General features: G+C 34.9%; 2 protein-coding genes across 4 annotated transcripts in view; one reads left to right on the top strand and one right to left on the bottom strand.

Annotated features, from left to right (window-relative positions):
* The first annotated feature begins 2,978 nt into the window (after positions 1–2,978).
* LOC144961928 (uncharacterized) overlaps positions 2,979–25,971 on the top strand; it is a 47,449-nt gene continuing 24,456 nt past the window's right edge. The window contains exons 1-2 of one of the 2 annotated variants that reach the window (XM_078894951.1): positions 2,979–3,046; positions 13,839–13,921. In XM_078894951.1, coding sequence (XP_078751077.1) covers positions 2,994–3,046; positions 13,839–13,921 — 136 coding nt within the window. In that variant the 5' untranslated portion in view covers positions 2,979–2,993. Of the gene's footprint in view, positions 3,047–13,838; positions 13,922–15,752; positions 15,796–25,971 lie in introns of those variants that run through there. The other variant, XM_078894952.1, reaches the window with a different exon arrangement.
* LOC144961927 (uncharacterized) lies at positions 15,608–24,288 on the bottom strand. 2 transcript variants are annotated; one of them, XM_078894950.1, is made up of 3 exons: positions 23,085–24,288; positions 22,052–22,268; positions 15,608–20,159 (listed from the first exon to the last, which is right to left on the bottom strand). In XM_078894950.1, exons 2-3 carry the CDS (start codon positions 22,206–22,208, stop codon positions 18,967–18,969), a joined length of 1,350 nt encoding a protein of 449 aa, XP_078751076.1. In that variant the 5' UTR covers positions 22,209–22,268; positions 23,085–24,288; the 3' UTR covers positions 15,608–18,966. The 2 variants fall into 2 exon arrangements, with proteins under 2 accessions (XP_078751076.1, XP_078751075.1); XM_078894949.1 differs by lacking the exon at positions 23,085–24,288 and having other exon boundaries at positions 22,052–22,345.

Consider the following 25,971-nt stretch of genomic DNA (forward strand, 5'->3'; position numbering starts at 1 on the left):
AAGAATCTTTAATCAATTGCAAAACAAATTCCATCAACAAATCAAATTTAAATTAGCCTTTAAACAATCATTTCTTAAATCGATCAGCCTAACTTATTATCTCTCTATTCCCAAATGATATCTATAAACATAATAGGAAGATAGAAGGGTGGCTGAGAGAGAAATATGGATATGAGAGAGAGAGAGAGAGAGAGAGAGAGAGAGAGAGAGAGAGAGAGAGAGAGAGAGAGAGAGATAGAGAAATTGATGAATTTATTTTTTAAAAATTGTTTTATAATTAGACACAAGTTGTATTGAATACTATTAACAAATTCAGAACAATCAAATAAAAACAAAACAAAAAAATCAAAAAGGAAGGAAAAAAAAAAGAGACATGCTTATAAAATCGCCAAATGTACTATCACGCTAGAGCTAAAAGGTACATAAATATTTACACCTATTTGCTCCATCCCCTTACCTTTCAATCATCTTTTCATCCAGTACGCTGGATTTGACATTCATGAAAATGATTTTAAAAAGTCGTTTCACTGTGTCTACCACCCACCACCAAGCCAACAAAACAAAATATCAACAATTGATTTTTTTTATCAGAGTTCGGAGAATTTATGTCTATGCAATCCATTAACAAAAAGCATAATATTTTTATGGGTGATTTTAACATTGATTATTTCGGAAACAAAAATGAATCGAAAGTATTTCGGGAGATTATTGACACAAACAACTATATTCAACTTGTAAGCGGTCCTACAAACAACCATGGCCACACAATAGATCATGTCATTACAGACATTGCATATTCTCTCTCTTCACCTGTCTCAAATATTGATAAATTAATCTCTGACCATCATTTAATTGTGTTTTGCGTTTTATTTCCAATGAAGCACGAAGTAAAAAAGATGATAACATCTCGTAATATGAAGAATATAAACATGAACATTTTTAAACAAGACCTTGACCATAACGTTAAAAATAACATGATGCAAATGGTCTCCACGAGTCGATTGTTGGTACGGTGGACAAGCATGCTCCCTCCTCCTCCTCCTCCTCCTCCTCCTCCTCCTCCTACTACTACTACTACTACTACTACTACTACTACTACTACTACTACTACTACTACTACTACTACTTCTACTACTACTACTACTACTACTACTACTACTACTACTACTACTACTACTACTACTACTACTACTACAACTACTACTTCTACTACTACTACTACTACTACTACTACTACTACTACTACTACTACTACTACTACTCTTACTACTACTCCTCCTCCTCCTCCTCCTCCTCCTCCTCCTACTACTACTACTACTACTACTACTACTACTACTACTACTATCACCACCACTACTACTACTACTACTACTACTACTACTACTACTACTACTATTTCTACTACTACTACCACTACTACTACTACTACTACTACTACTACTACTACTACTACTACTACTACTACTACTACTACTACTACTACTACTACTACTACTACGACTGCTGCTACAACAACAACAACAACAACAACAACTACTACTACTACTACTACTACTACTACTACTACTACTACCACTACATACTACTACTACTACTACTACTACTACTACTACTACTACTACTACTACTACTACTACTACTACTACTACTACTACTACTACTACTACTACTACTACTACTACTCTTACTACTCCTCCTCCTCCTCCTCCTCCTACTCCTCCTCCTCCTCCTACTACTACTACTACTACTACTACTACTACTACTATCACCACCACTACTACTACTACTACTACTACTACTACTACTACTACTACTACTACTACTACTACTACTACTACTACTACTACCACTACTACTACTACTACTACTACTACTACTACTACTACTACTACTACCATTACCATTACCATCATCACTATGATTATTTAATATGCAATATTGGATCAGCTCCATTCCTGGTTTCAGTGTTCGTCCTTCACACACCGATAACTCGACCTACAACATACACGTAACATAATCCACCTCTTCAAATTTTATTTTATCTACATCATATTATGCAGCAAGTTTTAGTATCATAATGTCAATATGACCTAAGACATTATATTTATACATTCTAAGTATTCTAAGATCATAATGACACATACTGGATCAAAACAGGAATGAAAAATAAGGTTATATATATAGCTTTTGTATCTGATATAAACATGAAATTCTTTTCGCTTCACTTCACTTTAACGACTGTCTCAACTTGATCTCACAGAAAGGACAGAACCGACGTCTACTGACTTACAGGTCTGATAGCCCAGCTTGTTGAGGCCATTAAAAATACCTCAAAACGGAGTTATTTAGATCTACCTATCAAATGAATCGTTGCTGCATATATATATATATATATATATATATATATATATATATATATATATTATATATATATATATATATATATATATATGAGTGTTGGTGGGTACTCGTAGGTACGAAAGTGCTCGATAACGATGGTTAGAGCTAATATAAAATATAAATTGTTACTCACATTATATGGCCGAGACGTTCGTTTCTGTGGGTTTATTCCACGTCCTCAGTCGGTCCAGAAGAAAAAATATGTATGTATGTGTGTGTGTGTGTGTGGGGGGGGGGTGTTTGTGTGTGTGTATATAATATATGTATGTGTATAGTTATTAATTTATCTACTTATTTGTTAATGCCATTGTGAAGCGCTATTGAGAATTGTAAATGGATAATGGCGCTATATAAATTTCCCATTATATTCCATTTCATTACAACACAAAATGCTGTCCATGGCAACTATTTCAAAACAAATCCATAACCATTCAGTTACCAGACCTGTAAATGTGTGCACGTCGGATGGAAGAGATCACAGTCTTGATAAATTATATCCTGTTTGATGTTTTCGACTTTTCTGAAATCCGGTTTTCCACACAGATGACACAAGCCTGTCGTATCTTTGTCCAGATCTTACCGCCTATCATGTGATGTTTTGTGTCTATTCATTCATTCAATTGACATTCCGGATTTTGAATTCCATGTAAGATTTTATCGTGTAAAATTGTTTTGTTGATGATCGGTGGGCTGTTAGGGCAATTGCGTCGTGTCTCTTTGAATGGTCTCTTTTCAAATGTATAATGGGGGAGAGGAGCGAAGTGGCCGAGTGGTTAAGGTGGTCGGGTTTGAGTTCCGCTTCAGGCATTTTCTTTTTTTTTACTGGGCTAGATTATTAAACCCCAATTTTCTCACTTTGGACAACATCGGTGATTCCTGTTGACATCAAATTTTGTTTAATGGATTATTTATATTCCCTCAGAGGGCAGCGTGGCTCAGCGGTAAGGGCTTTGCTTCTTACCCAAAAGGTATCGAGTTCGATCACCCGCTGTTGTGTTGTGTGTCCTTGAGTAAGTCACCTAGCCCTAGCTCAATTTGCGGCGCTGCACTGTGGCTGACGCCTGGGTTATTCCAGTCTTCCCTTGAAATAGACCCTAAAGACAAATTTCCCCTAAAGGGAATTTTATTTTTATTTTTTTATTTAAGTAACCACGCTTTGCAAAACCACGAAGTGTAAATAATGCATTGCAATGAATCTCTAAAATGTCTCAGTCTCTCTCTCACTCACTCTTTCTCTCTTTCTCTATCTCTCTCTCTCTCTCTCATATACAAACACTCTCTGTCTCTCTCACTCTTTTTTCACATTCTGGCTCTCTCTCTCTCTCTCTCTCTCTCTCTCTGTGACTCTCATACTCTCCCCCCTCTCTCTCTCTCTCTCTCTCTCTCTCTCTCTCTCTCTCTCTCCCTACTGGATCACGGGTTTGGCTACCTGACATCGTGATATTTTTATTCTCTTGTTTTCGTCTGGAAATTTCCATAGCCTTTATCTCTCGTCATTGCTGATGGCATTGGGGCATACGTCTCTTGATTTAAATGTATTCAACCATGTCAAAACTCTACCCTTCTCCCCCCCCCCCAGCCCCTCCCACCTCCCCCCTCACCCCTCCCTCCCTCACCCCCCCCCCTCACCCCCAGGGAACCTTTTACCAAATCTGCAACTTAAACCCAGGTCTTGTTATCATACCTGTCGTAGATATAGTGTGACATGCATGACGCTGCATGCCAGGGCTAGCCAAGCATAGAAAAACATGGGCGTATACGTTAAAAGTAAAAAAGACAAATAAATAAAACAATTTCGAAAAGAAAACAATATAGAAAACCCTTCTCCAGCCATTAACGTTCGTCCTTTTGACTTTGGGTTCCATAGTGTGTGTTATTTTTGGAAACTTGCGTCAGAGTGACCGTGAACAAACACACAATATTATGTGTACATTCTTCATTATCAATTGTCATGGTCTCAAGTGAGTAAAGAGCTACTCGACTATGCATAAAGATATATGTAGAATGAGGCCCCAGAATTTACTAGTTACTATAAATGAAAAACAATTAACGATTTGTTTACAATGAAATAAAATAATGATGAAATTTAATTAAAAGAGATAAACAGTGATCGTGGTAGTTACAAATAGAGATATGAATACTTTACGTAACTTATGATAATATATCAGGTTCATAAGTTTACGTTTCCAGGCAGTTGATGGGCTTGGATGATCTATTCCTCTGATAACAGGATTGGACTCGTAAAATTCCACTTCCAGGCAATTGGTAAGGGGTTATAGTGTAGTACAGCGGGCTTGGGTTTGATCCTTGAAGATTATACAATCAAAGTTAAAAGCTCCGGCGTCTTAATGGTGTAGATATATCTACAAAGTCCCAAAAGATAAAAATCTTACAATATATATATAGGAATAGAGTGACTGGCCGTCCGGCATAGATTGTGGAGAGAAAGTGAGTGTCGAATGTTAGACCTATCAGCTTTTATAATAAGTGGCTACGTGACAGAATGTAGAACGAAAAGTATTCACTAATTAGAAATTAATTCGAGGGAAGGCTATAAAAGGAAAGACGATCTAATATTAGAAGGTAAAGTTTATCTAAGCCTACCGAAATATAACTGGAGTGAGATGAATTCAGTTCTTAATAAAATAAAATTTAATAAGATAATTGTGAACAATCTTTACTGTGACACCCCCACCCACGTTTAAAATATACTCTTTAACCATTATGGGAAAGATAGATTTTACAAACGGAAGTAAATTTACTATCATGATACTCTAGCATTAATCCATTGTTATGATTTGTGCTACAATTAAATTATTTATTAACTAGACATGGAAATGTTAAAATTAACGTAGGTATATGAATGGGTGACAATAACAATGAAAGATTGTGATTACAAATCATTGTGATAAACAATATGATGGCAATGTGATTACAAATCATTGTGATAAACAATAATGATGGCAATGAAGCATGATTAAAGTCGATGATATGAAGGTAATTTACTAAATGAAATGAATGAAAATGTAAATGAAATATTGACATTTCAATTATTAATCATAAATGAGTGAAAATTCATAACAATAATAGATAAAGAGAAGATTTCCCAAATCATGAATGGGTATGGTATATATATCCAAACAATACTCAATGTTACATTAAGTTGGGTCATCATGTTTACAAATAAAATTATCGAAATTGTGCGTTCTGATTTGGCATAGTTTGCGAGGTAACTAACAGTATGCATGGGAGGTTAAGTTATACCCTTCTCACGTGTTTATACTAATCGAGAAAGTAGGTCGGCGTGAATATTTTCACAGCCTGGTATGTGAGAGATACTGAAAGTGTAATTTTGCAAAAATAGACTCCACCTTAGTACTCTACTATTATTCATTTTGTTATTTCTTATGTACGTGAGTGGTTTATGGTCCGTTTCGACCACAAACTCTTTTAGCAGTAGATATCTGCTGAATGTCTTTAAAGCAAAGACGATGGCCAGTCCTTCACGCTCTATTACAGAGTATCGTGATTCTCTGTCCAATAATTTTCTGCTTGCATATAAGCAAGGCATTAGAGTTCCCTCATGTTCCTGTAATAGTACACCTGCGATGCCCTTATCAGACGCGTCAGTTCTTACAACAAATTCTTTTGACATGTCGGGTAATTTAAGAATTGGTTCTGAACAGAGTAATGCCTTTAATTGGTTAAAGCTATTCTGACACGCTTCTGTCCAAACAATTTTGTTCGGTGACCCATTCTTTGTCAGATTTGTTAGCGGTGTCGCGATGTGCGCGAAGTTGTAAATGTATTTCCTGTAAAAATTTAGGAGCTCAAGTACTTTGCGTACTTCTTTTTTTGTCTTAGGTGGTTGCAATTGTGCGATTTTTGTTTGTTTTTCTGTCTCGGGTGTCTGTGTCCCATGACCAACGGTATGATCAATCCTGCATTTGAAGCTTCGATATTAGTAAACATAGGTTGCGACACTGTGTCTCTATCAAAATATTTTTTTAGCATATTTGCATGGAATGTCTTTGTTGTGTTGTTGATTTTAATCTCGTAATTAACATTAGATTTTACTGCTGTTATTTTGAATGGTCCTTTCCATGTAGCTAAAAGTTTACTCGAGTCATCGGGTAAGAGTATTAGTACTTTGTCACCAATCTCAAATTTTCTTGACTTGCTTTTTCTATCGGAGTATTCCTTGTATTTCTCTGCTTTTTTTAGTGACGGATTCCTGTGCTAGCTTACATGTATCCTCTCTTCTGTCTTTCAGGTTTCTTACATATTCGTAAGCAAACATAATTTCGTTATTTTCCTCCTCATTCCCTTTACAAATGTCGGCTACTATATTTATCGGGCCGCGAGGTGATCGTCCATACATCAACTCAAATGGGGAGTAGCCTGTAGATTCTTGGGTATTTCTCTATATGCAAATAGGATTGCTGGTAAGTATCTGTCCCAATCATCTGGTTTTTCTGCTGACACTTTTCTTAACATATTCTTTAGAGTGCCATTAAATCTTTCACAAAGACCATTTGCTTGGGGGTGGTAGGGAGTTGTGAATGAGTGTTGGATTCCCATGAGTTTCATGGTTTCATGCATCATATGTGATGTAAATTGGGGTCCATTGTCCGACAGTATCTCATTTGGTATGCCTATTCTAGTAAAAATTGTCATCAATGCTTCAGCTATGTGATCCGATGTAGTTGATTTCAATGCTATCGCTTCTGGCCACCTGGTTGCGTAATCGACTAGTGTTAGTATGTGTGTATGGTTTCTATCTGATTTTGTTAAAGGGCCTATAATGTCAATTGCAACTTTTTGAAAAACTTTTTCAATAACTGGGGTTGTCTCTAATGGCAATCTCGGTATTCTGCCTTTTGCGACTCTTCTTTGGCATGTGTCACAAGATTTCACATATTCTCGGACGTCTTTAGTAATTCCAGGCCATGTGAAATTCTCGGATATTCTCTTCAATGTGGAAGAGCTCCCAAGATGTCCAGAAGTTATTGAATCGTGCGCTATTCCAAGGATTTTGTTTCTGTAAACACTCGGCGTGACCAGTTGTTTAGCTATTTTGTTTCTTTTCCTATGTAACCTGAACAGAATATCTTTTTCAATGATGTATTCAACTTTTGATTTCGTCCCTTTGTTTGCGATATTGAAATATGATGTTAAAGTCGGGTCCTTTTTCTGTTCTTCAATGAACGTGTTCCTGTCAAATTGTTGTGGTTCAAGAGAAATAGTCATTGGCTTCTCTGTTGTCTTAGTCATCTTTCTTGTTTCTGCTAGACAAGCTGTTTCTTGGGTTAATGACCATTCTTTTACATCTTTTGGGTTGTCTTTAAGACCTTTTATATTGCCAACAATAACATCAGCGACGGGGTTGGGAAGTATACAGCATTCCACTATTCCTGTATAGTATGGGGTTTCTATGTACACATTAGCTGTTTCAAAGGTTTCGACTGTGCCACTGAATGTGATGCATTGTACCGTTTTTCCAGTTTTGTCTTCGTCATTGATCAAAGATGCTTTTATTCCTACTGTACTGCATCCTGTGTCTCTCAATATTTTGCAATCAGTTCCATTAGCTTTGCCTTCACAAAAAAATAGCGATCCTGATTTGTGAGTTTGTGTTAAAAGTGACATACCTTTCACGCAATACACATTTATATTTTCTCCTGACATTATTCGTGTCTGATTATTTACACTGGTTTGGAGTGATGCATTTGCAGTTTCTTTTGGATATCCCACGATTTTGTAACATTTGTCTGCTGTGTGGCCTTTCATTCCACAATATTGACATTTAATTATAGGTTTGTTGGTTTTCTTATACTCAGTATTATTGTCAGTGCTATTTCTTGTTTTGTTTTGATAGGATCGGCTATGGTCTCTATTGAACTGTTTGTTCCATGGTTTGTTACTATGATCATCCTGTTTCACTTGCGTGTTCCGAGTGATTGATCGGCTCGTTCTATTTGAGTACTGAACTTTAGGTGTACCTGGACTCTGAGCAGCGGCAGCGTAGTATGGTTCCTTCAATGTTCTGCTAAGGGGTGTCAATGGATGTGCGCTGTTAAAGTTTTCTGCGTAGATTTTTAATTTGTCCAGGTTTTCTGGCTTTCTCTCTTTAAAGAATGCGACTAAATCTGGGTTGCAAGCTTGATAGATTCGATTCTTCAGCGTGAGATAGTAAAGGCCTGCAAAGTCGTCTTGTTTTACGTTTGCCAACTCAAGCCACCGATTTAGAAATTGAGTAATTCGGTTCACGAATGTATTAAAGTCTTCTCCACTTTCCGGTTTTGCAGTGTGAAACCTTTCCTGGTAACCATCTTCCGTTAATCTAAATCTTTTTAGTAGAGCGTCTTTAATTTTTCCATAGTCATCTGCATCTTCAGTTGTTAAGGTATAGAAAACTTTTAGCGGTTCTCCAGATAAGCAGTTAATCAAGGCTGTGGCCCATTTGCTTTCTGGCCAACGATAACCTTTAGCCTGAACTTCGAATCGGTGTAAGAAGGATTCTAGACAGTCTGAGCGTTCATCGTATGTTGGCATGCGTGGAAGTTTCACGCAAAATTCATCACTATTATTATGTTTTCTTTCATGACCGGTTTTTGTTTTTTCAATTTCCAGCATCATTTGGGTCCTTTTGGTTTCTTCTTCTGCTAAAGCTATTTGTCTTTTTAGTTCCCTTTCTTGGACTCTTTCTTCTCGTTCTTCTCTACGTATTCTTTCTTCGTGTTCTTTTTCTTCTCTACGAATTCTTTCTTCATTTTCTTCTCTACGAATTCTTTCTTCATTTTCTTCTCTACGAATTCTTTCTTCATTTTCTTCTCTACGAATTCTTTCTTCATTTTCTTCTCTACGAATTCTTTCTTCATTTTCTTCTCTACGAATTCTTTCTTCATGTTCTTTTTCTTCTTTTACTTTCTCTTCGCACCATGAAAATATTCTTTCCTGGGGTATTTCTAAGTCCTTTGCGAGACTTAAGTATCTTTTATATGCTTCCATGTTGCAATAAATTAGTTACGATGTTTTATATATATTATATTGACAGGATACTGTTACTGACTGTTTTATTTATTTACACTTACTGGAATGAACTGTTCTATTTTTAGAAATCTCTCTCTCTTATTTCAACTTATTATGTATGTTGAATTTGATGCCTTTTATCGTTATATCTTATAAAGCAATGTGTCAATACAATGCGGAGTTATTATGACTTGTGTCAATAACAATGTGTCAATCGCGTGTACTCTAAACTATGTTACTACGAAAAATGTATCACCAATGTGTGTGACTCGTCGTTAGTTTGTGTACAATTATTCGCAATGACGCTAATATACTAGAGTGTGATAACAATAATAGGATGCCAAAATAATCCCAAGTTATCTATCACTAAATATAACACGACGGCTAGTAGACTCCTTTTATTATTATTTAGTTTTTAAAGACTCACTTTTCAGAACATAATATATAAGTGGTTTTCGGTAACAGTAGTATGCCAAAAATGCATTTAAAACAAATCACTATGCAAAACAAATCATGATGTCTATAGTTACTATGTGATGTCCAACTCATGTAAAAGAGAATAATGAAGGATATATTTACCAACTCAGTTCGTGGCTGGGACCTCTCTCTTGTTCAATGGTTGTTCAACAATTGTAATTAGGCATTGAAGAGTGTTTAACAGTGATGTCTGAAATACAAAACAATAAAATATCGTAAGATTTACAATAGTTACAAAATGTGTTCACAACACTGAGTGATTGGATGACAGGTGAATGAATCGTTATGGAATGTAAACATATTGAAAACAATTCATGAATAAGGCAAACAACAAAATGAAATGAGTGATGTAATAACAAAGTGGACAAGGAATGAATGAATGAATGAAAAACTGAGTGAATAGATGAATGAATGAATGGATAATGTATGAATGAAAGAATGAAGGGAGGAATAAATGTATGAATGATTGGATAAATGAGTGAATAAACGGATGAATGGATGAATGGATGAATGAATGAATGAATAAATAAATGAATGAACAATGAATGAATGAATAATTTATAAATGAATAAATGAATGAAGGAATGAATCAATAAAATGCTATTCAATTTGAATGAAAGAATGAATGGATAAATTGCTATTCCATTTAAATGAAGAAATGAAAAAGAAAAAAAATTAATCCTGTAAATAGGGAGTTCAATTAAAATATGATCAAGTGGGGCAATTAAGAGTTTTACAATTTAAACTTTAAAGTTAGATGAAATAGATATAAGTAACTAAATAAATTCAATTCTTTATATGTGTCCCCTCCAAAATGTCATGGTCTCAAGTGAGTAAAGAGCTACTCGACTATGCATAAAGATATATGTAGAATGAGGCCCCAGAATTTACTAGTTACTATAAATGAAAAACAATTAACGATTTGTTTACAATGAAATAAAATAATGATGAAATTTAATTAAAAGAGATAAACAGTGATCGTGGTAGTTACAAATAGAGATATGAATACTTTACGTAACTTATGATAATATATCAGGTTCATAAGTTTACGTTTCCAGGCAGTTGATGGGCTTGGATGATCTATTCCTCTGATAACAGGATTGGACTCGTAAAATTCCACTTCCAGGCAATTGGTAAGGGGTTATAGTGTAGTACAGCGGGCTTGGGTTTGATCCTTGAAGATTATACAATCAAAGTTAAAAGCTCCGGCGTCTTAATGGTGTAGATATAATATCTACAAAGTCCCAAAAGATAAAAATCTTACAATATATATATAGGAATAGAGTGACTGGCCGTCCGGCATAGATTGTGGAGAGAAAGTGAGTGTCGAATGTTAGACCTATCAGCTTTTATAATAAGTGGCTACGTGACAGAATGTAGAACGAAAAGTATTCACTAATTAGAAATTAATTCGAGGGAAGGCTATAAAAGGAAAGACGATCTAATATTAGAAGGTAAAGTTTATCTAAGCCTACCGAAATATAACTGGAGTGAGATGAATTCAGTTCTTAATAAAATAAAATTTAATAAGATAATTGTGAACAATCTTTACTGTGACATCAATCACACGTGGTCATTCATGCATGTCTTGCCTTATATGGTTAGAATTATGATCTTTTCTTTGAAAATATAACATCTTCTCTTCCTTCATTTTGTTTTTGTCAAAAATCGAAATGCAACTTCGGTCATGGCGATCTTGAACAACTTGGCGATGCATGCAAGTCTTCCCGTCTGTCGTCAAAATGGAGATCTTTGGTTTAAACATTTATATTCTATACTGTAAGTCTTCTGTCTGCCGTCAAAATGGAGATCTTTGGTTTCAACATTTATATTCTATACTGCAAGTCTTCCCGTTTGTCGTCAAAATGGAGATCTTTGGTTTAAACATTTATATTCTATACTGCAAGTCTTCCCGTCTGTCGTCAAAATGGAGATCTTTGGTTTAAACATTTATATTTTATACTGTAAGTCTTCCCGTCTGTCGTCAAAATGGAGATCTTTGGTTTGAAAATATATATTCTATACTTCCTCCATTTTGGTTTTATCACAAATCGAAATGCGTATGAGTAAATGTTTATTATTATTATTATTATTATTATTATTATTATTATTATTATTATTATTATTATTATTATTATTATTATTATTATTATTATTATTATTATTATTATTATTATTATTATAATGGATGGTATTTATAACACGCCAGTCGCCAAAGGCAGTAGGCTCTCACACCAATTTACACAATGGACATGATCTATATTAACTTTCCATGTGCTCGAGGTCATTGGTCTCATTGCAAAATGTGCTCAAAGTGACTGACTTCGTGAAAAGTGTTCACAGCTTTTTAAATATCTAACATCACTATTGGTCATTGGGTTCAGCTTGACAAACCAGCGTGTTTACATTTGTTAAGAAATATCCAATCGTTGGACAGTAACAAATCATGTGATTGGTGACCTGGTTGGACGAAAACATGAATATAGATTGCTCCCATTAGGAATTGAAAAGTTTATCGAGAGTTAGAAGTAATGTTGCAGTTGTTGTTAGTTACTTCCTGGCTCGTTTGTTTTGATCAGAGAATTCATTTCTTGTTTTTTATTGGCGGGAATTTTAGGCCTTTGTTTTGATCAGAGAAATAGTTTGTCATTTCCATACTGGCGGGGAATTTAGGCGTATGTATTGATCAGAGAAATAGTTTGTCGTATCTTTATTGGAGGGGAATTTAGGCGTATGTATTGATCAAAGAAATAGTTTGTCGTATCTTTATTGGAGGGAATTTTAGGCGTATGTATTGATCAGAGAAATAGTTTGTCGTATCTTTATTGGAGGGAATTTTAGGCGTATGTATTGATCAGAGAAATAGTTTGTCGTATCTTTATTGGAGGGAATTTTAGGCGTATGTATTGATCAGAGAAATAGTTTGTCGTATCGTTATTGGAGGGAATTTTAGGCGTATGTATTGATCAGAGAAATAGTTTGTCGTATCTTTATTGGAGGGAATTTTAGGCGTATGTATTGATCAGAGAAATAATTTGTCCTTCCTTTCTTGGCGGACATTTCAGGTTTAAGACCTATAATTTGTCCGAAAAGTTTCCACCCTAGCCTTAGAGGTTGAACTGACAAGATTGTTTGCTGTTTTATGATATCAATTCTTTTGTTGGACGTCTTTGGTGGATGGTGTATGTACAGAACACACCATTGGTGTTTTATGAGATCCATTCTTTTGTTTGACATCTTTGGTGGATGGTGTATGTACAGAACACACCGTTGGTGTTTTATGATATAAATTCTTTTGTTTGACGTCTTTGGTGGATGGTGTATGTACAGAACACACCATTGGTGTTTTGTGATGAGTACCTTGTAATCGTCGTGCACTTATTTACAGGTCTGATAACCCAATACGTTATGATCTTATGGTTGTAGTTGTATTGGAAATCTCAAAAATGACGCAAAATATTGTCCATTACAACAAAGATAAACTAGGCCCATAATTTCGTTTGTATGTCAGACCTGCATACACGTCGCCTGTGATAGAATCAAATGTACATGACAAAAATTCCAAATATCTAACTATAGCCCTTCTTTTTTTTTGACGTATTAGAATGACGTCAATCTCTATAAATATACATTTCTAATAAAAAACAGATGGTTTACAAAGGTAGAAACATGCAGCCTAAAATCATAAAAATGTCACGCATAGATACAAATTGTTTGGACAATTTATTTCCTTTTTTGGTGTCCCTAAGAATGAGACTGTCCTGCCACCAAGTTATTGAAAGCTGCAATATGTCACACTTGATATCCTTTATACAAAGACTTTTTATTCGTTAAGATCATATCTGATGTCTGGGAAGAACGAATCTAAATCAAGTGAGGAAAACTCTATTTTTAGAATTATTACGTAAGTTGTTATTTTCCAACTGCAGTCTTGTGACACTGTCATGCCCACAGTCTACTGGCGGTTTTGACCTCTTCAGTTTGCTGCCTGGATATCGTCTGGAACGGACTGGTGAGTGTTTGTCTTGGTAATATAGTGATGCATATAGAATAAAATATATATATATATATATATATATATATATATATATATATATATATATATATATATATATATATATATATATATATATATATATAAGTATCAATCCACTATTAAGGTGACCACTGTGAAATGCACCAATTGGAGGACCAAGCATATGTCTTGTTCAAATTGATTAAACTGTTCAATCTTTGTTCAAATGAGTATAGTTTGATTCCCTACAATGATTTATGAACACAATTCTGATGCTTGATGATCACAATGGTATATAGAAAATTACTCGGTCCCCCTAATGTTTTACTAAGTGTTTCTGTAGCTTTAAGGAGACATTTGGTAAAAACATGTTTTTAGGGAGACCACATTAAAAAACCCTTTTAGGGAGCCCAGTATATGTTTATATATGTGTATACCTAAGAGTGCATTTTCAAGTGAGCTACCACCAAATTGTCTAAAATAAAGTAAGTCCTTAAGATTAAGAGCTTCATGGCCATAGTGTCGAAGCTTATCCCAGTCCCAGTGTGCGTAGAGTGAAGTGGCCGAGCAACGCATTTACTAACTCCTGGGAAGGTCCATCCCTCAGAAGGGGCGCTCAGGGAAATAACCTGGGACTCAAACACGGCAAAAAATATTCCCAGTTGCTCCGTGCGCCATTGTTTTTGCAGTCCCCGACCCCTTTAGAAACCTGACGACCCAGGTTAAGATCAGAGATAGAAGGGACCAGGCAGAGGAGTTTATTTGTTGTTGTTGTATACCACTGAATGGACTTGGTTTGTTTTGTTTTGTTTTTAAGGGTTTTACGGCGCTTGCAACACATTAAGGTCATATCAGCGCCAGTAAAAAGGAAGAAAATGGGATAGTAAAAAGTTCTGGAACTACAATTAGAGCACCCAAGAAAAAGTAAGGCAAAGGGATTTGTTTCAAATAGGAAACAGTAGATTCCAAGAGCCCACTATCAAAGTACTTAGTTTGAGATCACCTAAACGTCTCATTCAGACACAAGCACAGGTCCCAACAAAGAGGGATACACTCAAATGTTTACAAAGCATAAATAATATGTAAACAAAACAATAAAGAGCATAACAGACAGATGATTTACAAGGGAAAAATATAATCTCCCAAAACTCGAACTATACATTTGACTGTTTCCCTCCCAGCCAGGTCCTGGACAAAACCAAGTAATCCCATCCCGAGACAAAGACAGAAAACAAGTTGGAAAACAGACATAGGGGGATAGAAGACGCAACGAGTACGTCCCTGCCCATTATGGGAAGTCGGGAACCCCACCCAGTGAATGGAGTTGGATGGATAGGACAGCAGATCTGATGGACACAATGAACGGCTTCAATCAACATCTCATTCACTTTAACTTGCACAATGCTTGCTTTGGTTTCGTGGTAGACAGTTCGTCTGACGCCCGAGTTGCCAGGGTTCGAATCTATATTTGTGGCGATGCAGAGTCATTGTAAAAGTCTCATTTACAGTCTCACTTGTGTTAATTGGAGTACGTTACTGAATTGTAACAACGTTGTTCTGTTCGTGTCCATATAAATGTACTACCAGCTGCACGTTGAGCTCATTGTGGGTTTTATGATACATCAAGCTCGTGTAAAATTACATTTACATTTGACCGAAAAATGATACATAACGATAGAAGTCTACAAATCATATTGCAGGTTTATTTCAGTTCCAAAAGCCATCACAAACATTCATCCACTGTATCACATAAGTCTTTGGTCACCAAATAAAAGCATGAAGTTTGCTATGTGTACAGTGCAACATAAAAGGATAGAAACAGTTTTACTGATAAAACCCTCAAATGATAACAAACCAATATGTTGTTGCTGGTAAGTTGCTTAATTGCATTTGTTAAAAAGCATAAACTGTGAAGCAAAAGTGTTGAAAATCGTTTGAATAAAGTTTAATGCAAAAAAAAAATAATTCTTAAGCACTTTATGCCGTTCTAAGCTGTCGTTGCTGCATTTTTTTTCATTATTAATTATTATTATTCTGATTAAGGATGAGGGGATAAAGAAAGAATGAAATTAAATGCACAGAGGTGTCATTTCTTGACAGTCGCCTCTAAAGATTGCAACTCTTAAAATTATCATAAAAAGAATAGTGAAATTTTACATTAGGTATCTAGAAAATGCTGAACATAAAGCTACATTGGCCAATTAAGTTAGGGTTAGTAGAAAGACTTTTTATTCTGCCATATCTGATTCTTTCAGATAGTTCTACATAGCTGCCAACTTTTCAAAAATAAAATAAGGAACGCTCATTTGGCCCGGGATGAGGGACGATGTGTGCCGAAGCCCCCCCCCCCCTTCATCGAATCGCAACATATAAAAGTCAGCCTTTTTAATTACTATTACTAACACTAACAAGTTTGAGATGACAGAGGCTAGTCCAAATGTTGCTCAATTATCGGGTTTAGTACCAGCACATTTGAATCGTTAAAATGACACTTTCCACAATGATTGTTGTTTTGTTTTTAAGGGTTTTACGGCGCTTGCAACACATTTAGGTTATATCAGCGCCAGTAAAAAGGAAGAAAATTGGATAGTAAAAAGTTCTAGAATTACAGTTGAAGCATCCAAGAGAAAGTAAGACATAGGGGAACTGGGAACAAATAGGGATCAGATGTAGATTCCAAGAGCGTATCACCAATGTACTTAGTTTGAGATCACCTATAAGTCTTATCCGGACACAAGAACAAAATCCAACAAAGAGGAACACACTCAAATGCTTACATTATACATTAAAAAATAACAAATATAGTAATAATACATAACAGAGAGATGATTTACAAGGAAAAAAATATCATCTCCCAAAACAATAAATATGCATTTGACTGCTTCCCTCCCAGCTAGGACTCCGGCGAGGGCCAGGAAAAAAACAAGTAATCTCATTCCAAGACAAAGACTGAAAGCATGTTGGAAAACAGATATAAGGGGATAGAAGACACAGTGTGTACCTCCCTGCCCGCTATGGGAGCTTTCCACAATGAGATCAAAATTCAGAACGGACAATATAAAGAAAGAATTCAACTGCCTCAACTTTGATAAGGACCAATACACAAGAAGCACAATTGTAAAATAAATGAAATAACTTAAGATGGTTAGAAATGCATAACTACCAACCTGGTACATCACTTGAGAGGGCGTTTTGGGGTAAAAATTAGGTGAGTTCAGATAAAAAGTAGACGATTGCATATATGTTTTCTTTCATGCAACATAATGGTCTGTAAGTAGTATACTATAATAGTAGTTATAGTAAAATGCACCTCTAAATATTAGAGAATTCCTACTTCTTTACTTTGACAAGATAAACACACCTAAAAATGGAGTATACTTATTTTTCTTGAACCTAAACCGTTACAAAAGCTTGCTTGAAAAAAAAAAATTAAAATCAGATGAAGATGTTTTTAAAGGGATTAAATTTATATATTTCATAAATTAATAAAGGGAAATAATCATTGTCATCTTTAATCAATATAAGCAATTGATTTTCTTATTGAATACCTTCCAATCAAAAAGGTGGATTTAATTTTATTCTTAATTAAAATAATATTTGTAACAAATAGTGAAAGTATCAATACTGTCTTAGAATATTCAAAGTATATCGAGGCTAACATCCATATCCTATGCAAATCTCCAATACATTATGAAAGGTTTGAGTAAAATACAGGCGTCATATAAACGAATGGAACTTTTTTAATTGTTGAAAATCATTTATGATAGAGGCATAATTCAAATTAAAGAGCTACACAAATGGAGATTATGCTCTCACTGGACACCAATAATAATGATAATAATAATAACAACAATAGTAGTAGTAGTAATAGTAATAATAATGGATCAATAATAATAATTCATTAGGCTCACATGGCTTTTTTACCACAAATTAGTCAAAAATTACAAAATACGGATTTTGAACTAAAAATAAGCACTTACTGACTCAGGAAGTCAAATACGGAACAAATCCGTTTTTAACAGAACGGTTGACAGCTATGGTTCTACAAAGCATTTGTCTCTCAAGCTGAGCAAATGAATGTTCATATAATATAAAAAAGGATATTGCAATGATGAACAGATTGTACTATATAAAGATAAAACGTTTTTGTAAACCCCCAAAATATGTCAATAACACTATACAATACAATGAATGTAATACAAATCAAATTCATGATTGTCATTACACCGATTGAAACGCTCTTTCCCTTCTATATTTATTTCTTTCATTAAAAATCTTTGTCTTCACCAAACTAATTAGTGTACCTTCAGGGATTCCTTTTTGTGAAAATACCCTGTGGTGTTTTAAGAACAGAATAATTTCAGACTTTCTAGGTAATGATCCCCTTGAACCATGTGCTGAAACATCTTCGACAAAGTTTTTAAAATATGACTTGACTCTATCTGTATCCTCATCTGACCATGACATGTATCTCCGATTTTTGCTTGAATTCCTCTTGGGTTCAGTTTGTTTTGAAGAACACGTAAGCTGATTTGGCACTCCTGCTTCACCATCAAATATTTCTTCTTGATTTGCAGCTGTTACTATGGATGTTCCAAAATTTGCATTTGAGTCTCTATTCACTACAAAGTCATTTGTTTCAATGTTACAATTTCCTTCCCCAGTGACCGATGCTGAGTTATCAATTTGACCCAAAAAATGACCAACTTCTGTTATTTCTCGTATTGCAAGTGGACACTGATAAATGTTTTGATTGATTGATTCACTGTGTCCCATATGTCGATAGAAGACATCTCTCTCGTGTTGTGGGACATCAAGTAAGGCAAATAATGTCGAAGCTCGGTGCCTGAATTTATCAGCTATTAACAACTGGGGTTTCTCTAAATCCTTTACTAAGGAAGTGACATATTTGATGGCAATGTAACCACTTACATGATCTTTGGATATTCCTGTATTTGGAAAAAGAAATGGGTTGTCTGAAATATCAACAGCTTTACGCTCCTGTGCAAGTTTCCTTAAAGGCTGAATTGTGTCATTGGGTATCAACACGGGACCAACATCTTGCTTCCCTTTCCAGACTGATAGGCCAGCTTATACTTCTCAAGTAACGCTTTTTCCAGAGGATCAGTGACATGTTGTACAAGCTGGGGATCAACCCATACACCTGAATCTGCATCATTCCAGTCTTTTAACAACATCCTTGCGGGTTCTCCGCCTCTCCTCGCATTAAACATTGTAAACCTAGCTACGATGACATTGCGAAGCCTAACAAACATATGTGAATCAAATAATTGATAATCATCCTCACAAATACGGACCATCTCTTCAGTAATAAATTGCCGTAGCTTCTTTATATCATTCTCTAATGGCATCTCTTTGGGTTTTCTCAAATTTGTTCTCTTTGCTTCACATTGAACTCTGGCTGTAAAAAAAATACTATCCCAATTATAATCCAGGACAGCTTTGAACAAATCTATCTCTGCGGATTCTTCCATTTTGTTTTGCATTATATATTCCCCTTTTAAGAAATTAATTAACTTTTTCAATATAAATCCAATTGAAAGCTTCAAGCCTACTTTCAATGTCCCATCCTCTTTCAAAGTCATTTCAGAAATGGTTTGCGATATTTCATTAAAGTTACAACGCTTCACCACGTCCTCTCCAGAGAAAGAAGGTTGATTTGTTCTCTTCCTAGTTTTTAAAATCAAATTTCCTAAGATGCGTAAATCACTCATTATAACTTTTCTCTCCTTCTTTGAACTTTTACTCCACAATTTTGTTCCTAACAATACTATAGCTTTGTCTGATCGACACAAATTTCCCACTTCATCATTCCGAAATTTGTCAAGAATATTCTCCTTTATTTCTTTACTTGCATTGGGAGCCACGGGATAAAATTTTACAACCCCAGTACACAGAGCATGCTCAGTACTACATTTCTTTTTGTGTTCATAAACCCTTCGTCCAGAGTAAAACCCCTTACAGCCAGCACACATAACAACTTCATGTGACCCTTGTGCTCTCTCACGCATAACTATTGAATTGTTTCTAGTGTTTGAATAAAAAATGCCCTTTTTCTTGAGATTCTCCATTGTTCTATCCCTTTCCTTTACAGGCTGTTTCATGGCCTCTGTAACTTCTGTCTCATCTTTGTGTTTCCTCATCAAATGCCTTGAGAGTTTTGTTTGCAACTGTCCACAGTATGGACAGGGTCTCCTTGGCTTTTTGTATTTCTCTGGAAAAAAAAGAAGAAAATAAAGCACATCATGCTATGAACTATGAAAATAAATCAATAGACAGATCGTATGCACATCAGCTACATGACAGCGATAGAGAGGAATAGCATTCCAAATATTTAAGGCCTGGACAAGTAACTGTCATAATTCCTTCTTGTTATATACTTTTCTACCATCTATTCCTTTGGAAGAGGTATGTTAGATTTGTGGAGACCTCTGCCACATAACAAATCCAGTGAAAAGACGCCATATTTTTGTTTTGAAATAGAAATAAATAGATCAATCCACCCACTTCACTGGGTTCAGGGTTCCCTCTTCATTATAATCAAAATATGAACATAAATCGGAATAGTAACACATTGAAGTCTCATCTGAATACATAGATTGTCCTTTGTTGTTTCAGCGAAAAATCAGACAGAATGTCAAAAGAATTTTAGGTTTTTCCCCAACCACCCTTGGAGGGATCAGTATCAGCGGAATGGTAAGCGTCATGTTTTTTACGTTGAGCAACAAAATTTACTCCAAATGCTTCACTCGACCCAGGCGGAAAAGCAATCAAGAATAGACCCAAGTCCTATCCAAAGACTAACATTTCATTTAAGTTTATTGTAGGCCCTTGGCCAATCGACAAAATTCAATTCACATAAATTATTTACAACAATCAGAAATTAATTATATCAATAATAGTAATAGAATGCAATGAAGGCAATATCATAATAATAATAATAATAATAATAATAATAATAATAATAATAATAATAATAATAATAATAACAGTAGCGGCAATAAGTAACAATTAATATAGTAACAAAAGTAATAATAGACTATAGTTCATAGTCATAACAATGACTTTCTTTGTCATTGAGGGAGTGAGAAAACATCACCGGCTGGCAGAACAAACAGCCGACATCAATCAAACGTCCTCCAGACCGGTTGAGCATCGGCTTCATTAATTCCTTAAAGACTTCCCCCAACTGCCTGAACGATGCTGATGCCCAGACAACTTAATCCTGATTTATATTTTGTGGGAATGAAATATGACATGTATATGCCGGAAATATTTCAATAACAAACACACTGTTCAGATAGAAAATATTTGAGTCTTGCCTTTGTTAATTGACACAGGTAAGTTAGGAAAATAAATGCTAGTAAAAACGATCAGCAAGTTCGTGAACACTGCTTCTCAACTCGAACATATGTTTTCATCAAATCTACACACATCATGTTGTGAGCTGAATTTTAATGATCTCAGTTGTCATTGAAAGGACACCCAAGAATTTTAGAATAAAGAAAAATATTGAACCTGGAAGTCAAAAGGGTTTGTAGCACAGCAGACATTATCAAAGTATAATTTTAGTACCGACAAATTAAAAAGAAAATGTGCTTTTCTTTAAATGCTCCCAATCATCATATACTGTTTAGGTTGCAAGATTAATAAAAATGTTATCTACTCTGATTCTCGTTAAGTTTCCAGCTGGTCTGTGAAAAAAAGCCTTAAGCATCATAGAAATACAAAGAAACAGTTTTAATATATAGATGGGTTGTAACAAAAAAACCATTTTAACACTTACAATACAAGCAATTTAAGTCTATTACAGACAAAAAAACCCCCCAAAAAAATAAACATGAACATTTTTATGGCTGGTTTCACTGATATCACTCACACATTGGGGTTTCAGATTCTAAGATGTCCACCCTATCAAATTTGGATTTGTGCTTGTTATGTAAATGGTAGCGTATTTTGCGACGCAGCACTGCCAAAACAGAAAAAAATGCAATAACACAAATGCAGCACCATGGAGGGGGTGGAAGTTTTCTTTTAAAAGGAATGGGTAAATTAAAATTGATCCCACAAATATCAAAGGAGAAGAATGACAAAAAAATGACTCACCATTGCACGTAACACGTCGGTTTGCAAGTGTATAGCATTCGGGTTGAACCTGGGTCCCAGACTGGCAACGAGGTTCAGTCTGTGATAGTTGTGGATGAGGCTCTGACTGAGTTGGGGAATGAGCACTAGGTTCCAGAGACAATGATGTACTCAGCATTGGGTACCTCACAGAGTACGTAGAGGAATCAGACTCGGAGTCAGCAACAAAATCGGGACCCTGTATATTTTGTGGAAAAGATGACAGATCAATCAATTTATTCATGTTGACAATAAACATGAAGAGCCATTGTTTAATAATCCAACTAAACAATTAGCTGGTTAATAATGCAAGTATAATAAAAAAGAGTTGAGAAAGGCAGACATATTGTCTAAGTATTTAATATGTTCAACTGTGCTTGGATAAATATAGATACACCAACCAGGGTTTCAGTAAACCGTTTTTAACCAACTCTTTAAATCCTACACCAGGACCAACAACTACAAAACAATTTTTTATATCACTACGATTCTGGACATATAAACGGTTGTCATTGCAACAATATGAACTTCCTAACCTTGCAACTGCAATATAGTTAACAAAAAAAGTTGATAAACATTACGATGCAAGAGAATTTGGACAAAATGCGAGATCAAAAGTATAATCCCAACAGAAGCTATTTTAATTTTTCCTGGAAACGCATCATTTTCACATTTTGTCAAATAAAAAACAAACGACTTCAAATGTGAATGGCTCATCAATGAATATCACTTCAAAATATAACGAGGAAGGTTTAAAATAGTGTTATTGTTGGCGAAGTCCACTGCAAAGAAAAATTTTTAACAACAAAAAACTAGGAGATCTCACTGGTGTAAAACAGTGTTGTCCTTGTCCTGAAATATTGTATTGCGCCTAACAGACTGCAGGTCTCATCTTTTGTGGCAAATGTGTTTTGTCCACCACAAAATATGGTGATGTGAAGCATTTTGAGCATGGTGCCAACTGTGGATAAACGCTATACAAATGTTATGATTTTATTTTAATGTACATACTTACCACAAATGAATCATGTGATATGGAACTTTGTTCTGCATCACTTTCAGGCTCTGAGTTGGAGTCTATATAGAAAATAAAAACAACAAAAAAAAGCTGAAGACTATCATGTGCAAGTTTTTCTCTAAACTCTTAAACAAAAAATCATGCCATCTTATGCTGTAAAAGGATTTTTTAAAAATTATTTACCTTATGACTATTGTCCTTTGAAAAAAAAAAGAAAATTAAGTCCGAAACCTTCTGGCTATTTTCTTTTAAATTTCAAGAACGTCAGAGTTGGCAAGGGAGGACGGAAATATAATTCCAGAAACCAATCTGTCTATAATCATATCCATATGATAGTTTTTCGTTCAAGATTCAGGTACAGTCCACTTAGGATAATCGCAATACCTTGGGATCATCGAAAATGTTGGGATTAACGGAAATTCAGTTTCCTGTCCACTATTTCAACATTTTACACATTTATTGTCAACTCAAACCAGTAAATAATATTCTTAGTCAACCACATATAGAGCAATTTGATTGAAACAAAAACCATATGGCAGCCCCGTGTAGATTTGTCAACCAAAAGCAGCTATGAAGCAAGCCGATATCTTATTCAGATTGGAAGAAGTTTCAATCTTTTTTCTCAACAATTCAACATTTGTCAGAGTTAAAGAGATTAGCCTTAATGAGAGACAATAAGCTCTCACCAAACTCATTGGTCACAATGCACAGTTGTTAATCCTAAAACAAAGGATATCGCTCAGTCTCTCTTTATAACTGTCATTTATAACCTGTTGTCAAGATTATGACCAGCCCCACCCCTCTTCTATTTAATGGCCACCGATGACGTCACAAACCCATACTGCAGAGCCCCGCCCTCTTTCGACTCTAACAGAGTGGTGACACACTACTGTAGCATTAAATCCTGCAATCATTGCTTAGGAAATATTGTGATTAACCGAAAGTTGCGATTAAATGAGTTGCAATTATCCGGAGTGGACTGTAATAGTATTACACATCATGACTCAAAAAAAAAAAAAAAAGCAAACTATGTGTACCTAAATGTTATTCATTTCCTCATCAAATTACATTCTTACCATTAACATCATAGATCACATCAAAAGGGTTGTCTGGATTGACAGCAAGACATTTTTCAGGATTTTTAAAGCTCAAATCTCTCTGATCTGAAGTTACAAAAGAAATAGCATATTCTCAACATTAAACTATGATTTTGTGATGGCTGTGATATGGCATACTGTATGCATAAAGCAAGATGCAAAGACAGGTTTAAGTTTAAATTATTTTATATTCTTTTCAAAAATCCATTCTAGTTTTGCCAAAATAAAATAAACACGAGAAGTGTTGAGTTGGATAGCGCTAAAACTAAAAGTAGTAGTGGTAGTAGTAGTAGTATTAGTAGTAAACGACAGATCTTACTCACTAGTGTGAATCTACAGTCTACAGAAGTTCCCGAATTATCTGACTCCACTTCCAAATGACTGACTGACAAGTGACAATCATCAATCGGTGTGTGATGTCTACCCTATTGAAAATCTTAAATCAACTGTGATGTAATAAGAATGGCCAATAACTTACCATTATAATTATCTCGGTGTCTCTTCAATGATGCCTCCAGCATCAATTTACCCCACGATGCCATAGACGTCTAGTTTGGAACTCAGCAAGTGACGAAAAAATACTTGCGGCTATAGAGAGGACGTCCGTCGGCCACTCTCTTTGTAAGTCAGTAGTCAGTGGTTATCAGATATCCTTGGTTCTTGAAAAATATAGAAACACAGCGGTTCATTTAAAAAGACTCTTTTGTAGATCAAGTTATAATGTTAGGTATTGCACTTTAAAATCTCTTCAGACATAGAACGGGTCAACTTGACGTCTAGACCAAATCATTTCGAAGATCGATATGGCAACAGCAACGCCTGGAATGGAGGATTTAAATGCGGCATCTGACGATTCTACTGCTATGACAGAAGATGCTCCATTTCACGACGTCGAGATGGCTTCAACTGGCATCAGGCATCAACATGCTACTCAATAATGGGTTTGATGAAGCGTTTGACTAAGAACTAAAGGCCGAGCTGATAACTGATAACCACCTAAATTGACTAAACATACGTTTCACGAAAAAAAGAGTTACTATGTTTGCTTGTCTCTTGTCACCAAGATAAGAATCCGGACCAAGATTCGATAAATCTGTTTCTAAAAATAGATTATAATTCGTATATCTTGTTCATTCCTCAGTTCATCAACTTTCACACAATTTTATATTAGGTTTTCATTACTATAAAAATCCATATAATGCTCTAGAATTTTAGAGAAAATTTCGGAAAGATATATTGCCTCACTATTGAAATATATCGATGAAAACACTGGTACCCCTATTGTACTTTTTTCAGGCGGTCACCTTATTGACCAACGTGAAAATTTAGGCATAACTCTTCTTACTGTGGTGTTTAACAAATAACTTCAATACTATGATTTACAATTATATATCCTTGACGGTTGGGTTGACAACCTTAAACTAAAAATAGAAAAGTGAATGTGCTAGAGGTCAAATCAATAGGGGGACCGGATTTTGGTCTCCCTATTGGTAAAGTACTGTAAAATGAACTAATAGGGGTACCAAAAGTCTCCCTATCCGGTATTAATACACATATATATATATATATATATATATATATATATATATATATATATATATTGATATTAAATATTGTAAAAAAAAAGTTACCATGATAAAGATTTGTTGCAATTTCATAATTGGCTTTGTATTATTATTATTATTATTATTATTATTATTATTATTATTATTATTATTATTATTATTATTATTATTATTATTATTATTATTATTATTATTATTATTATTATTATTATTATTATTATT

Source organism: Berghia stephanieae, unplaced genomic scaffold (genome assembly GCF_034508935.2).
Source record: "Berghia stephanieae isolate SIO BIC M18660-M18661 unplaced genomic scaffold, UCSD_Bste_1.3 scaffold5, whole genome shotgun sequence".
NCBI classification, from domain to species: domain Eukaryota; kingdom Metazoa; phylum Mollusca; class Gastropoda; order Nudibranchia; family Aeolidiidae; genus Berghia; species Berghia stephanieae.

Coding starts and splice junctions, on each gene's coding strand:
- LOC144961927 (XM_078894949.1), bottom strand. CDS start 22,328: ATGTTTATTGTCAACATGAATAAATTGATTGATCTGTCATCTTTTCCA. Junction 20,160..22,051: donor CCGACGTGTTACGTGCAATG/GTGAGTCATTTT, acceptor TTTTTTTTCCAG/AGAAATACAAAAAGCCAAGG.